The sequence below is a fragment of the Pipra filicauda genome, unplaced genomic scaffold (genome assembly GCF_003945595.2).
Source record: "Pipra filicauda isolate LSUMZ 115617 unplaced genomic scaffold, ASM394559v2 scaffold80_size11013439_pilon, whole genome shotgun sequence".
In the NCBI taxonomy this organism is placed as follows: Eukaryota; Metazoa; Chordata; class Aves; order Passeriformes; family Pipridae; genus Pipra; species Pipra filicauda.
The window spans coordinates 8,533,291-8,547,707 of record NW_024104987.1 but is presented as its reverse complement, the minus strand read 5'-3'; the positions used below and the strand labels follow the sequence as shown (position 1 = coordinate 8,547,707).

The 14,417-nt window shown below is 43.0% G+C and overlaps 1 protein-coding gene across 1 annotated transcript; it reads left to right on the top strand.

Moving 5' to 3' along the window:
- The first annotated feature begins 2,587 nt into the window (after positions 1 to 2,587).
- On the top strand, positions 2,588 to 7,078 carry CD7 (CD7 molecule). The gene is made up of 4 exons (XM_039390301.1): positions 2,588 to 2,795; positions 4,319 to 4,669; positions 5,970 to 6,091; positions 7,067 to 7,078. The coding sequence occupies exons 1-4, from the start codon at positions 2,588 to 2,590 to the stop codon at positions 7,076 to 7,078; spliced, it is 693 nt and encodes a 230-aa protein (XP_039246235.1).
- Positions 7,079 to 14,417: the final 7,339 nt, after the last annotated feature.

Below are 14,417 nucleotides of genomic sequence, written 5' to 3'. Positions count from 1 at the left end.
CTGCTGGTTTGTGTGCAGGGCTGGTATAATAACTGAAGGTTCAGCTGAAGTAATGCAGCATCTCATCTCCTTGCTCCTTACAAAGCCAAGGCTTTTGCATCTGCAGCCCCCAATCTAAGCCTGTGGGAACAGTGACAAACTGAAGTGATTGTACCCGGCAGCCACATTTCCAGTGAGGCCACAACTGAAGGACAACTGCCTGGCTTGGGTGCTGTGAAGGGCAAATTTGAGTGAGTGTCTGTGTTCTCAGTTGTCTTCAAAGGGAAGGTGGGTGCTCACCATAGACAACTTTCTACTCCTACCCTCAGCGCTGGGAGTTGCTCAGTAGCAGGAAACCAGGGGCGGTTTTAGTGTGAAGTCAACATTAAGATACACCTCTATCACATTCACTGGAATAGAAAAGCAAAAGCAGCATCCTGCTGGCTTCTTTTAGTAGAGAGCTGATGTAGCTGAAAGGCAACAGGCCAGCTTGGGGCATCAGCCCTTTCCTCAGGTCTTTAACTCATCAGATTGTAGAGAGCAACTAAAGAGACCTTTGAAAATGCTGTGGATGTCGTGTCTCCCAACTGCATCCCTCTGTCTGCTGCTCCTCCCGTGCTTCCCTGCCCAGACCGGTAGGTACAATGTAGATGCTCTTCCAGTTCAGTGTTTTCCTTCCTCTTTCTTGCTTTATTGTGTTCAATTCCCCTCCCACTTTAGTCTATTTTCTCAAACAGCTTCCTGCCAGATTCACTATTAGTGAAAGCAGGTGGAACTTTGGAAAAAAAAAAAAATCTCTGAAATTAAAAAAGGAACTTGTAGGAAAAAAAAAAAAAGAAAAATTGTTATGATCTTAACTTTTCTACAAAGCAATCATTCTCTGTAAAAGTGTTTTCCCAGTAATTTCAGATCAATTGTATCTGTATTTTTAAGGATGACGGGGGAGCCCACTACTGACAGAAATGAATATTTATATTTACTAGGGGCATTTTTATTGAAGGTGGAGTAAAGCCTTACCAGAAATATCCACTGCTGAATGTTGCTGTGGTTATTAAGACTACAAGCTGGAGGCACACTTAGGGTAAACAGTGTGAATTTCTGAGGGGAACAGGCTGAGGAAAGAAAAAGTCTCCAAACAGTCACTCGTTTTTCCCCATCACCAGTGACAATGGAAAGGATGGTGACTTGAGAAAAACATATTATCTGTAAATCAGTGTGTCTGAAAGGAAGGCGCAGTGAAACTGGTGAGAAAGTTCTTTAGTTAGTGGTTATTTAGGAGTCAATGCTGACTTCTGCAAATATAATTTAACTCTTGAACTTCTACCTTGATCTCTGGAGAATATGAGTGATGGGCTGCGTCTGCTTGTCATTAACTTTGTGAGGTCTTAGGTCACAGAAAAGTTTAAACGGGGTCAGTTTGGAAGTACTGATTTTTAGGTTGATGGGCTTTTCTTTCCTGATGGTAAAGGCTGAGTGCTCTGCACTTCTCCAGCCTTATCCATCACCCCATTTCTCTGCTGCTTTGGAAGATAGTTGCTCGTGACTCCTGGGTTGCCTTAATTCCTTCTCTAAGCGTTGTAGGAGGAACATGCCCATGTCTGGTCAGGGGGAGTGACCTACTGTGTCTATATTCCAACAATCTGGACTTTCTGTGTTTGAATTCTGTGTTTGTTCCCTTATTAAAGTAAATTGTCCTAAGTATGTAGGGATCCTTAATTTGCTTCTCAACATTGAACAATTCAACCTTTTCTAAACTGTGTTTGTCCTAGACACGCAGTACTCTCTATTTAATTTTTCTTTCCTTGCTTCTGATGTAATTTCTTTCTGGTGTTTCCCATTTGATCCCTCTGTTTCTTGCTATTCATTACACAAGTATTTACTGTTCAGTTTCTTTTGATCCTGAGGTAATTAGAGAACTCAAAGATGTCTCATTATACATTTTGGTACCTTTGTTTCTTACTATAGATTGGAGTTACACCCTCTGCAGTCCTCTGCCCGAGAGGCTGTATTATCCAGTTTCCTGGTGTTGCTAAATGCTCCTTTCTTTAAAAAGAAAAGAAAAAGGTGTATTTTTCCTCCATTCTCTGTCATTTTTACCTTTGAATTCCAGATTTAGACCCTCAAACAGCTCCAACTGTCAGGCTGAGTTCAGTGAAGCTTGTATTTTGAGAACTAATAGGATCATTCTGAGAATCTAAACCGAGCAAACTAAATTTTTTGCACGAGTGACAGAAGACACTTTTTTGCCAAGGCCTTTTAAGCTTTGGGAAGGTGCTGAGTTGAACAGTTCAATGGGCATGAAAGGCACTACAGGGTTCAGGGCAGCCAAGAGATGACATACACAGCATAGCAAGACTAAGGTCCAGTCTTACAGAGCACTTCTGTTGACGGAGTTGTTGGTTCTGAAAACTACTTTGATATTAAAAGATCAATAGGAACTCTGGTATTACCATCTCAATTGCATTTCTTATCTTTAGGTGGAGAAAATGAACAGTCAACAGACGTTCTCAGTGTTTGGGAAGGAGACTCCATCAGCATAACTTGCTCAATCAGTGGTTTAGGAGAGCACCTGGGAATGCACTTGAAAAGTAGCAGAAAGACAGTCAATATGATATATTTTCCCAAGGACAATCCTCCAAATATCTCTCCTGATTTGGCTGGTCGCACCGAGTGTTCAAGGGAAGGAAGGAATTACAGGACAACTTTACACAATGTACAGGAATCTGACTCCAATATCTACCTTTGCATTGAGTATGTTACAGTCAATGACCATCACAAAATACTGGATGGGAAGAGAACCATAGTAGTGGTGAAAGGTATTGCAATTCCACCTTTTATGTCATGAATTATTGAATACAGACCTGTATTTTAAATCACAGATTGGAAGCAAGCACAATGGGAGGAAGAGTCTGACAGAACTGTACTCGTGTCTGCTCAGGTGATGAACAGATTTGAAGGAAAGTGTGGGTCCTGAAATATTGAAGAAAGAGCATTAGATAGTACAGTACCAAAAAAACCCCATCCACCCTAGAACATCAATTTGTGACTGATTTAATTCTACCTACAGGTTTTCACCTATTAGTCATAGGTAGCTGCAGCAGTTTGGAAACAGTGATGACCTAGAGCTCTTTTTCCAAAACAATCTGTGAAATCTTTGCGAATAACTAGCAGAGCAATGAGCCTTTTTTTTTTTTTTTAAATAGCAGTTTTTGCAAATCTCTTTTTTTTTTTTTTTTTTACTATTTCATCTTAAATGACATATTGGTAATTATTGGGAGCTGGTGCTAGGTAGGGTCTGCAGGTTGGGCATGAGTGGGTACAGGCTTTTTTCTGTTCTTAATAGTTGATGAATGGGCAAAAGTGCTCCCTTTGGCAGATTTCTGTGGTTGGGGGAACAATTTTTCTGTCTTTATTTTCTTTTGCATTAGAAGAGGGTTTGAGTCCCCACTATTCTTTGGCAGCTTATTCCTCTATGTACCCATCCTTCTGATGAGACCATCTGATGAGAAATATCTTTACCAAAATTTAGAGTTTTCTTCCTTTCCTGTCCCCAAGGCACGTGAAATCTAATTGATTGCTGGATCAGCAACTGTAATTTATATCCATGAGGAACTGTCATGTTCTTCCTTAGGCTTCTCTTTTCAAACTCCTTGGCTCTGTTTTCTCAAATGAATTCCATCTTGTTTATTGTGTACTGTTTCTTCAAATTATTTTATAAGTTACTTTATCTCTCTTTTTGATTCTGATCCTCTTCTCTAAAATGCTTGCCACTTTCCTTTGACAACCATGATACATTCTGTCTTCATTCCCTCACCCACATTAATGATAATTTTAAAAGGAACAAGGCCTGTCCTCAGAGGAACTCAGTGGAATGTCTTCCCAGCTGGACAGCAAACCATTAATAATTACTTTTTGAACATCATTTTCAACATTGATGGGACTCACATTGTATGAGTTGATCCAGGCCAATATTCCCCAGATCCTCCTATGTCTTCATCTCACTGGAGAAAGCAGTCAGTGATCCATGTCCAAGGACATGCTGATGAGGCTGATCCTTAGAAGGGATCAGTATATGTCTTTTTTTGGTAGGTACAGACCCTTTACAACCAGGTGAACCTGTTGGTCAGTCCTACTTTCAGATCCTGAGGCAGGAAAACATACCAGGGTGTACTAAAATACATCCTCCTTCTCAAGGCACGTGTAAAGGTAGCCTGTTAAAAAATTCATTTTATCTAAATTTCTGCGGTCTGTTCTTTCTGTCTGTGACCTCTGCACCTGCTCCCTGGTTAAAATGCACTGTGATAATTATGTGACAGCCATTAATCTCTCTTGTTTTTAGCTAAAACTGGTGGGGCTTTGAAGCAGTCCCCGCTCTATGCCAGCCCTCAGCAAGGCCAGTCTGTCAGCATCACCTGTGTGATGAACAGCTCACGTGGGGACGAAGGGATCTACTTGCTCAGGACTCATGTGCAGCCTGAAAGTGTTCTGTCTGTGTCAAATCAGAGTGCTACAAGGATTCCACCTGCCTTTGCTGAGCGCTTGGAGTATTGGAGGGAAGGGAAGCAAATAGTGATAACTCTGCACAACCTACAGGAGAACGACAGTGATAACTATGTCTGTGCTGAGGAGGTGAGACATGGGAAAAACACCCGTCTCCTCTCAGCAAGTGGCACCATGGTGCTGGTTAAAGGTATGTTCCTCTTGCTTGTTTAATCATAGCTAACTATAGGCATGTTGTCATGCAAAAGGTGGGCAAGAAGCTTGCAGAAATCTAGTGAGGACAGGTAAAGCACTAATCCCTGGGTAGAGCTCATCCAGTACCTGGGAGAGTTTGGAGGGTGGGCTCAGCCTCATCAGTGTCCTGTTATGCTTGGAGATAGAAACAGGCACTGTGTTTCTACCTGCCTTGTACAACCAACCAGAGGGCATTTCAGAAGAGAAAACTTGTTATAATCCTGCATCTTAAAAGAATTAAAAAAGGTCAAAATAAGATATGAAACATTTCAGTGTATGCGTGAATAATCTGTCAATTTTAGGATATGAATAAGTATTTTTAGCAGCAGTTCTTTGATCTTAACGTGACATCAATGTCTTTTAGAAACAATTCCCGATAGCAAGTCTTTCTGTTTAAAAATGGGTCACACTGGGGAGCACAGAACAAGTCCTCAGGCATGTACTTCAAGCCCCACAGACCATTATTACACACTGAGCACTGTGTGTGCTCCAAAGAGGGGTTTTATTTTTCTGCAGGATGGTGCTGTCACCATTTGCTAAGCTGAAGACAGAACCAGAAATCCAGTGCTTGATTTTGATCTTACTGGTGCAGTTCAACCCTGGGCACTGGGCTTTGCTGAGGTCTTTGTAAAATAAGGTTCCCAAAGGCCCCAAGAGCTGCCCAGGATCTACCTGCAGTCTGCAAAGACGACTGTGGTCTCGTTCTGTGCTGCCACCCATAACGGGGGTGACAGCTCAGCAAAGTGAGCTGGGGAGAATGACAGCAGCACATCAAAGCAGCAGGGTGATTATGTTATTCAGATATGGATCAGCTGAGGTTTTAGAGAGCTGGAACCCTTTCCACTAGCACTGTTCTGCTCAGGGGAGTGCGGCAAATCACAGAACCCTCCTGCTTCTGTCTGTACTGCTCACAAACTGGCTGTTGGACAATTCCTTCTGAACCCTCAGAATAAAGCATTTTCTCTTCCCATCATGAGTGTGTGGTCCTACTTCTGCTCAGTGGTGTGGCAGCTTTTGCCTTTGTAGAGTGCTCCTTGCTGACCCTTCACATGCCACCTGCAGTCATCGCCAGCCTCTGGAAGAGCCCAGGGGATGCCACTGAGAATACTAATGGAATAAAAAATGTGGCTGTGTAGCTGTTGATATCTGATTTTTTTCTTGACCTCTAAACAATTTTTTTCAGAATAAAAAGAAAATTCTACCTCTTAATAATAATAATACTAATAATAATACTAATAATATAATTTTTGATGCAGAAGGGGAGCAGGCATACTCCCAGAAGGCATGCAGTGATAGTTCCTGGTTCATCTATTCCCTCCTCATCGTGGTGGCACTACTGTTTTGTGCACTGGTGTGCTGCACCTTGTACCATGTCAATGTAAGTATGCTCTCACCATGCCAAAGCAAAACTGTGTCCAGGTTGAGCAAATTATTTATAAACAGTGGCTGAGTGAAGCAAACTTTTGATAAACCTTAGGAACTGTGGCTTCCTATTGTTTCTTATTTGCCTTTGTTTAATGTCTTCCAGCTGTAAACTCTTGCAGTAAACACAGTGTTTGATGTTTCTGTAACTAAACTCTTTGTAAATGTGGTATTGTTTGCCTTTTGATAACAAACCTCAAGTGAGCCACATGGTCAACAACACAGCCATGTGTCCCTGGACAAAGCACCTCAATGTCCTTTATTTAAAAACTTTATGTGAATTGGGACTGGAGCTGTACATAGTAACCTTGTAAGAGATGTGAGGGAATGTTTGGAGGGGGACACAAGGGCAACAAAAAGTCATAAGTAGCCTGATATCCAAAAGCAGCACTAGGAGAAAAATTTTGCCCCGTTCTAGAAAAAAAAAATCCCAATTTTTTTAGCTTTACTAGGATTATTTATATTCATATACTGCAGAAAGTGCCCAGAAATTATTTGTCTCTGATGGATTCTTCTGCTCCATAAAGATTACTGAAAATTAACAGTGTATGATTCACAGGCTCCTGTCTTGTCCCTCCACATGTGGCTTCAGCACTGCTAAAACCCAGTAGTGCAGCATCATTCTGTCAAAGCTCAGTGGCCCTGTGGGAACTGGTCTCTCATGTCACCAGTAACAGACTAAGAATGAGCCTTATTTCTGCAGGAGCTGCAGTTACATCCAACTCCTGAAGGAACTTTTGGTGAAATTGCGTCAAACTGACAATAGAAAGTTAAATAAATAGGTTGAAAATTTCCACTTGGTCCTCTAAAACCTCACTGTGTTGTGAAAGGAATTTTAAAAGTACATCTCCTCTTCCAAGAGATAGACTTCTAAAGATGTAGATGGACTCCTAAGATGAAAATTGACTCCTTTGGTGGGGTCCTTTTCCAGGTTCTGTTCTGAATGGCTGTTTTCCTTCTTTTGCAGATAAAGAAATACTTCCAAAAAAACCCCCCAAATGTAGTTTATGAAGATATGTCTTACAGTTCTAGACGAAACACACTGGTCAGAACCAACACCTACTCCAGGGGCAGTGAAGCTTAAGCTGGGACCATCAACATCAACTTTCCAGGTCTCTCTGAGAGCTGCTTTAACAATCTGATGCAGTAGTTGAACTGAAAGTGCTGTCACCCACCTTTTTCAGTGGAAAGAAAAAAAACTAATTTCCAAAGCTTTTTTCTGCTTTTTACTTTTCTCTCTTTTTTTTTTTTTTTTTTTTTTTTGGTAATGTATAGAAAATATAGCAAAATGCAGGCACCCTGTACACATGTCTGCAGTTCAGTGATGCATCATATGGGTTCGTTTCTTTGATAAATATCCCTTTCAGGGAAGGTGGGATGGATGGAGAGGTCTGGTTCTGAGCTTTGGTAAGTGCTCAGAAGAGTCTGTTCAATAAGTTGTACTGGATCCACTTATGCAAGGATTACAGTTCTCTCATGAATCCTCGTGGGTCTGCCCAGGAGCTCAGGGAGCTTAAAAGTACTCAAAAGTTACAGCAGAGAAATGTGTTCTGAGCTGAGGAGACTTCAGAAATGTGGCAGGGTGCATCACAGGTGAAGTGCTGGATATGTGTGGGCTTACCAAGGTCATAACAGTCCCATGAAAAGGCAATCAAGTCTAGATTTTAACTTACTGCCTTTGTCAGAGATACCAGCATGACTGGTGTGGGTCTTGACATGGTTGACAAGCAAAGTGACCAGACTTGGGGCGTGGTGGCTTCTTGGGACAGCAGAAATGTTTGTGATGTACTGGTGATGTCTCCAACTCCACATGTCTTAGGGCCTCCCAGCAGAATACATTTCTCCAGGTCAGTGACTCCACACTTTCCAACACAAGGTGAAATAATCTGGGATACAGCCAGTGCCTGCATTCCAATGTGGGCGTGGGTGGGTCTGATCTGAAAATCCTTCTTATCAAAGAAGGGATTTATCAAAACTCACATCAATCAGGTGGAAGCTAGATTTGGTTAGAACAAATCTCAAGATTTGGTTTAGTAACAGCTTAGGGAGCTCAGCTGAGGGTGTTTGGTTTTGCAGAGCTGGGGCTGCTGGGGAAAGTCAACAGTGCCCAGAGGAATGTCGAATTGCTCTGTTACAGGGCAGGATTGATGGGGTTGGTTTGTGGTTTCTGAGGACATGCTGAGGCTGGAGTTTTTCTCTGTTGATGTGTTTGTTTATTTTTTTGAGGGATTAGCATCAGTTTGCCCATGATGAGTGAGTAGGAGCCAGGCACAGGGATCCTTCCTATCCAGAGCTGAGCTCTGCCAAGATCCCAGCTCGCCAATCCAGTCCTGCCCCTCAGGAGAGCCCATTTCCCTCCAGATATTACTCATGAAATGCTGTGCACCAGACCTGAGGGGGAAATCTGCTCACTGGGGTGGCTGGGGTGGGAATGGGTTCACTTTTGAACAAAGAGGTGCCATCTTCACATGGCCATACCTGAATAAAATTGTTTTTGTGATGTGCAGTTGCTTGATATTTTTATACCTATATTAAAAACTATGTCATGTATCTTGCAAATAAATGCTGGTTATTGAATGGAGTGTTTCTTTCAGTGTTTTGCTGTTTGGTTTGGTTTGTTTGTTTGTTTTAAATAAGGATTCAAAGGCTTCTTGCACAGTACAGTATAAATTGCTAACAGCACCACAATAAACAACATAATAGGTATTTTCCACTTTAATCACACAACCTACATGTGGGGTTTTTCTTTTTAAAACTGATCAACAAAGAAAATACCAAGGAACACTCCAGACAATGAATATTCCATGTGTCTGAGAACGTTGTCCAAACACTTCTTGAACTCTGGTGGGCTTGGTGCTGTGACCAATTCTGACTTTGTCCCTGGGCAAGCCCAGCTCAGGGGTGGGTGAAGAGCTGGGGAAGAACTAACAAATTAGGTGCCAATCCAGGAACCAAAGCGCTCATAATCCTATAGTCAACCACTTTTCATTTCATTTTTGGAGAAAGATGCAGGTTTAGTAGAAAAGGGTAAAACCTCTGAGAGGCAACACACAATGAGCAAAGTGACATTCAAGATCAGCTTTCTGTAGCAACACCACCGTGCAAACAGGACCACAATTGTGAAATAAAAAACAAGCTGTGAAAGGAAACAGTAGTGGAGGTGGTTTCTTTGGCTTGGTGTAAATAAATTTAAAAAAAGAAGTAACACCTCGCTGAGGAAAATGACACAAAGTGAGATGTGTGATGGACTGTAAGTGTGCAGGGGTAGACAATCAGCACCACAATTAACCCAAGCAGTGGTGAATGAACTGCTGGGGAAATTAGCTCGAGTGCCAAGGCAAGGGTTGGGTATTTGGCTGCTCGAGAGGGTCAGAGAGGGCTGAAGATGCAGTGTGGTCTCAGGGCTTCCCTGGAAAGCAGCCAGACTGAAATTTTCATGCCCAGAGCTGCAGACAGAATTGCTCTGGGCTTATTGTGTTGCCTTTGCTGTTTTTCTGTTTCCTGTCCCCGCACTCAAGAGGGAAATAAAGTCATTTCCAAGGAGAGGTGGGAAGTGCAGGGTTAAGGCTCTGAGGCTGGGGCAGGACCCAGATGATGAGAATGGTATCGGGGTATTAATGAGGTCCCACCCCATTAATGGGATAAATGACAGGAATTGCATCTGGGAGCAAAGCAGCCTCAGATGGGGAGCAGAGCTGCAGCTCCAGTATCAGAGTTTATGGAACAGGGATGGAGCAAGAGAAGGCAGCTGGGCAAGGACAGTGTGTCAGAAGCTGGGAAAACCTAACTGGCAAGGTACGAGTCATGTGTGAAGTGACTCAGGGGCCAGGTCTGGATGGAGTGGCCTGGGCTGAGTGCTTGGGAAGGGGAGGGCTCATCAGAAATAATTTTTGGTTATTTGCAAAACTGGAGAAATCAGCCAGCACATGTAAATAGATTAGTCCTGAGGGAGCCCATAGAATCAGGGAAATTTAACTGAGGAAAGCATTTTAACCTCTTGACTAAGGTGTGTCTGACAAGGATGAGCCTGAACTCAGATGCCAAGGAGGCTGATAAGCCAAGCTGACCCACAGAACATTTTGCAGGAGGGTGGTATAAAGGGTAGAAGTAGATTCTCCTCTTGAGGCTTGTGATATATTGTAGGACACTGGAATGTTTCCAGTGACTATCCTGCAAACCAATGTTTGTGGCAGTTGTGAATGCCACCTGATGTATGTCTGAAGCCTTTGCTGGGAGCATTGTTTGGAATCAGTTCCTCCCACCTGCCTGTTGCTGATTGCTGCCTGTGACCATTCTTCCACCCAATAACTCCTGCAGGAGACATTCTGTTAATATAATCTGGAGGACATAACCAAAATATGTCCAGCACTGCTGGTTCTGGTGAAGACAAGCCACTGACTGGTGATTTCTCATGGTCTCTGTGTTAGTAAAGAAACTATTTCCATTCCCAGCATGCAAGCTTTTGCAAGCACTTGTTTTCCAAAACATCTAGTTTCTTTTTGAATGTTTTATAACACTTAGCTTGTAATATCATATTAGCAGTCAGCTCACAGTCAAGTTGAAAACATGCAGGGTTTTTTTCTGGTAGTTCACAGATTTGGTTTTCTCACAGTTTAGAGCTCCGAGGTGCTGAAAATGCCTCACTGGTGCCATTTCTTTAATCTGACATATTTGGTTAATATGCTTGCTTCTGCACTAGTTAGTGAATTTTTTTACTGCTTGACATTTAAATGTAACAGTATTTGTATTGTTTTGCATGGTTATTAACAGTGTTTCAAATCCTTCACTAACAACTGGACACTGGCTATGTTCAACATGCAAGAAATCTTCCAAATTCCATTTAAAGTCTCAACAGTAAATCACTGATAACAAATTACTGCTCTTAATTCTTGTATAGCCAGAGCTATATAGTGTATATAATAGTCTCAGAGAGAGACTATATAATAGTCTCACATAATTTTTTCATTTAAGAAATCAAAATAGAACAAGCAGCCTAAATATTGACCAGAGGGAATAAATCACTTTGTCCTAACATTAAAATTTTAAAGTGTTGTCATCATCTTTCTCATACAAGTAGATTATCTGTCCAGCTTGAGGATGGGAGGTGACTCCACTCTGTATAAAAAACTGCTAGTAGGACTGAATGAACTCTCTGGATGGTGCTAATTCCTGTGTATCTACTTCACAAGAACAATTATTTTGCTTTTGGGTGGTATTTGACTGCAACAACTGACTGGCATATGTCTGAAGCTCTCCCCAGAGAACATGCCCTACTCCCCAGAGAAGATTTCCACCTGAGATATTAGAAATGGTCTGCTAGACCCTTATGCTTCTGACTGTAATGGGAATAATATCTAAACGTTGCAGATGCCAAGTGGAAGCTACTCCCTCATTCCTTTTGTGAGTGACTACTGATAATTAGTAACACTGGGAAAGCCTTTAAGCTCATTCCTCTTAGCAGTTCATGACACCCTGAGACCTTTGGTCCATCTTCTCTTAACACAGTGGAAAGCTGCACAGAATCACAGAATCACTAAGGTTAGAGAAGACCCCCAAGAACATCGAGCCCAACTCTTAACCCATCACCACTAAACCGTGTCCCCGAGTGCCACGTCCACACGGCTTTTGAACATTCCCAGGAATAAAGTGTGTTTCTTAAGGAATCTGGCCGAGCTCTGGGGCTCAGGAGCCAGTTTTGCATCCACAATTCTGATAAGATGTGGAGGGCTAAATTACAGTCTTTTCTCATACAAGTTGTAAGAGCTTATTCTGGGGCTTCCTGTACAAGTAACGCTTTACCAATGTTAAAAATAATTTCATCCTCAGATGGCAGAATTTTTTAGTCTGCTCTGATATGACAGGGAAAAAAAAAGAGAGCTTTGTGTTCTGGGGTCTCTTTCTCTACGTGTATTGCCTTACAACTGTGAGACAAGTCTTTTGAGAAACCACTAAGACCAGTTCATGCTTGTGGTTTGCATCTGCATTGTGTTATCTCTAACCAGAGACACAATTTGACAGCGAGCTTCTGGGTGAGTGACATTTAAGGTATATAGAGATGGCATTTTGCACAAATGTCCCTGATTTCTGAGAAATAAGATTATTTTAAAAACTCTGTAACATCCCTGTGAATTTCTCTGTTACTCTCTCGTGCACTGTAATGCTCATATTGGAAGCTTTTGTAGAGAGTCTCCTGAAAGTGATGGCAGTCAGTGACTAAACTCTTAACAGCTTTTGGACTCAAAACTCTTTACTTCATAAAAAAACCCCAAACAGTTTAAGGTTTCAAAAAAGAAAAGCATACACACTGCAGGTAAAGAAACTACAGTTCCTAATGACTGTCCAGGCTAAAATTAAAAACAGGCCTTCCACAGAGAGCACACACGGAGAGCCATGTGCTCCCTCCTTGTTTTGTAAATAAAGATTTTGTATGCAGAAATAGACAATTATATTTCTGTCCTAGCCAAAACAGGAAATAGAGGAGAGTTCCTAACAGGTTTACAGCTCACAGAGAAACTCAAATGAACAGCCTGAACTGAGGTTTTGCAGCTTTTAGATTTGTTCAGGATTAGGTGAACCAGGAGGGATCCATCACTGAAAGGACAACTGTTGTCCTCCTGGTTCTTTTGTTAGTAAATCCCACCGTGATGGTCATGGTGAGTTTGCAAATTGTCTGAGTGTTTCTTGGCTGGAGGCAGAGATGGGCTCTGCTTCCAGTGCTTGTTATCCCATGGCAAGCCCTGATGCTCAGACCTGAGGGCACCACTTAGGCGGAGGAAAAAGAGAGGCAGAAATAATCATAACAAAAATAAATACATTCTTTAACAAGATGCTTTCTGCCTCCTGCTTCTCTTAGGCAGCTCTCGTGTTTCAAGAAAAACGATGAAAAACAATTGTGGTTTTGTGGTGAAGACAGAGAGGTCCGGCTGCTGCAGGGGGGCTCGGGGTGTTACCTGTGGTTTTGTGTAAGAGCTGCAGAGGGGCTGCTCTGCGGTCTGGCCCGTCCCCATCCTGAGAGGGGGACTCATGATCACGTTCTGGCAGGAGCCTGTGGCTCCTGAGTGCTCAGCAGGGCTGTGGCACTGCTGCTGCAGAACATCAGCCCACCGAACACAGCCCTGTCCTTCCCTGAGCTGTCACCGCCCAGTGCCTGTGGTCCCTCACTGTCCTTGTGTCCCTCACTATCCCTGTGCCCCTTGCTGTCCCTGTGTTCCTCACTGTCCCTGTGTTCCTCACTGTCCCGTGTCCTTCACTGTCCCTGTGTCCCTTGGTGTCCCTGTGGTCCCACACTGTCCCTGTGTCCCTTGGTGTCCCTGTGGTCCCACACTGTCCCTGTGTCCCTTGGTGTCCCTGTGGTCCCACACTGTCCCTGTGTCCCTTGGTGTCCCTGTGTCCCTCACTGTCCCTCTCCCACACTGTGCTCTGTGTCACAGCCACCTGTGGCCATTTGTTGACTGGGTGGGGACAGGTCCTTGCTGTCCCCAGACCAGCAGAGTGGTTTGGTGCCAGCATGTCAGGCACAGTGGTCAGACACGATGTCTGTTCATCCCGTGAACACATGGATGTGCCTCACAGGCTTTCCATGGCCACGCTCAGCTCCCAGAGCTCCTGCAGTCAGGGCAGAGCTGCAGTCCCACTGGCAATGGCTGGTATGTGAAAAGGGCTTGATCTGCTCCAACCATCATGTCTTCACTAATTAACTCCATCTTCTGCTTTTTCCAGTTTAAAGAAGAGAAGCTGAGGCCCTGGGTAGCTGATGCTCCTGGACCAAGGCCACTGAGTCAGGCAGTAAAGCAGTTTTCATTCCTGTGTATCACACAAGACCACCAACATAAACACATCCCTCATATTTCTACTCTGTTGTTATGTGGGATGAAATATAGGAGGGTAACAAGACAATCAAACCTGTTCAGTGATGAGCTGCCACCACTGTCATCACTTCACGTTTAAAGGGTTTGATTTTTAATCTTTGACCTCATCTACTTTCTAGCAAAAAGACATAAGAGAAAGTACCTCCTGATTTTACACCAGACCTGCTTAGTTTTTTCAGCAGAATTTTTGGCATGTGCCAGGGGCACACAAGTGGCTGGTGACTGTAACATCTCTGTCACCAAAAGACATGATCAAGCAGTGACATTGCTTTGTCAGTCACAAATGATACGATCTGGGATTTTATCTTGTGATGTGGTTTATTTATCTCAAGTAGAACCTCTCTGACATTAGAGTGGAGATTTGCCATGTGATATTTATGACCACTGACATACCCACTGAGCCTTTCAGCTCGC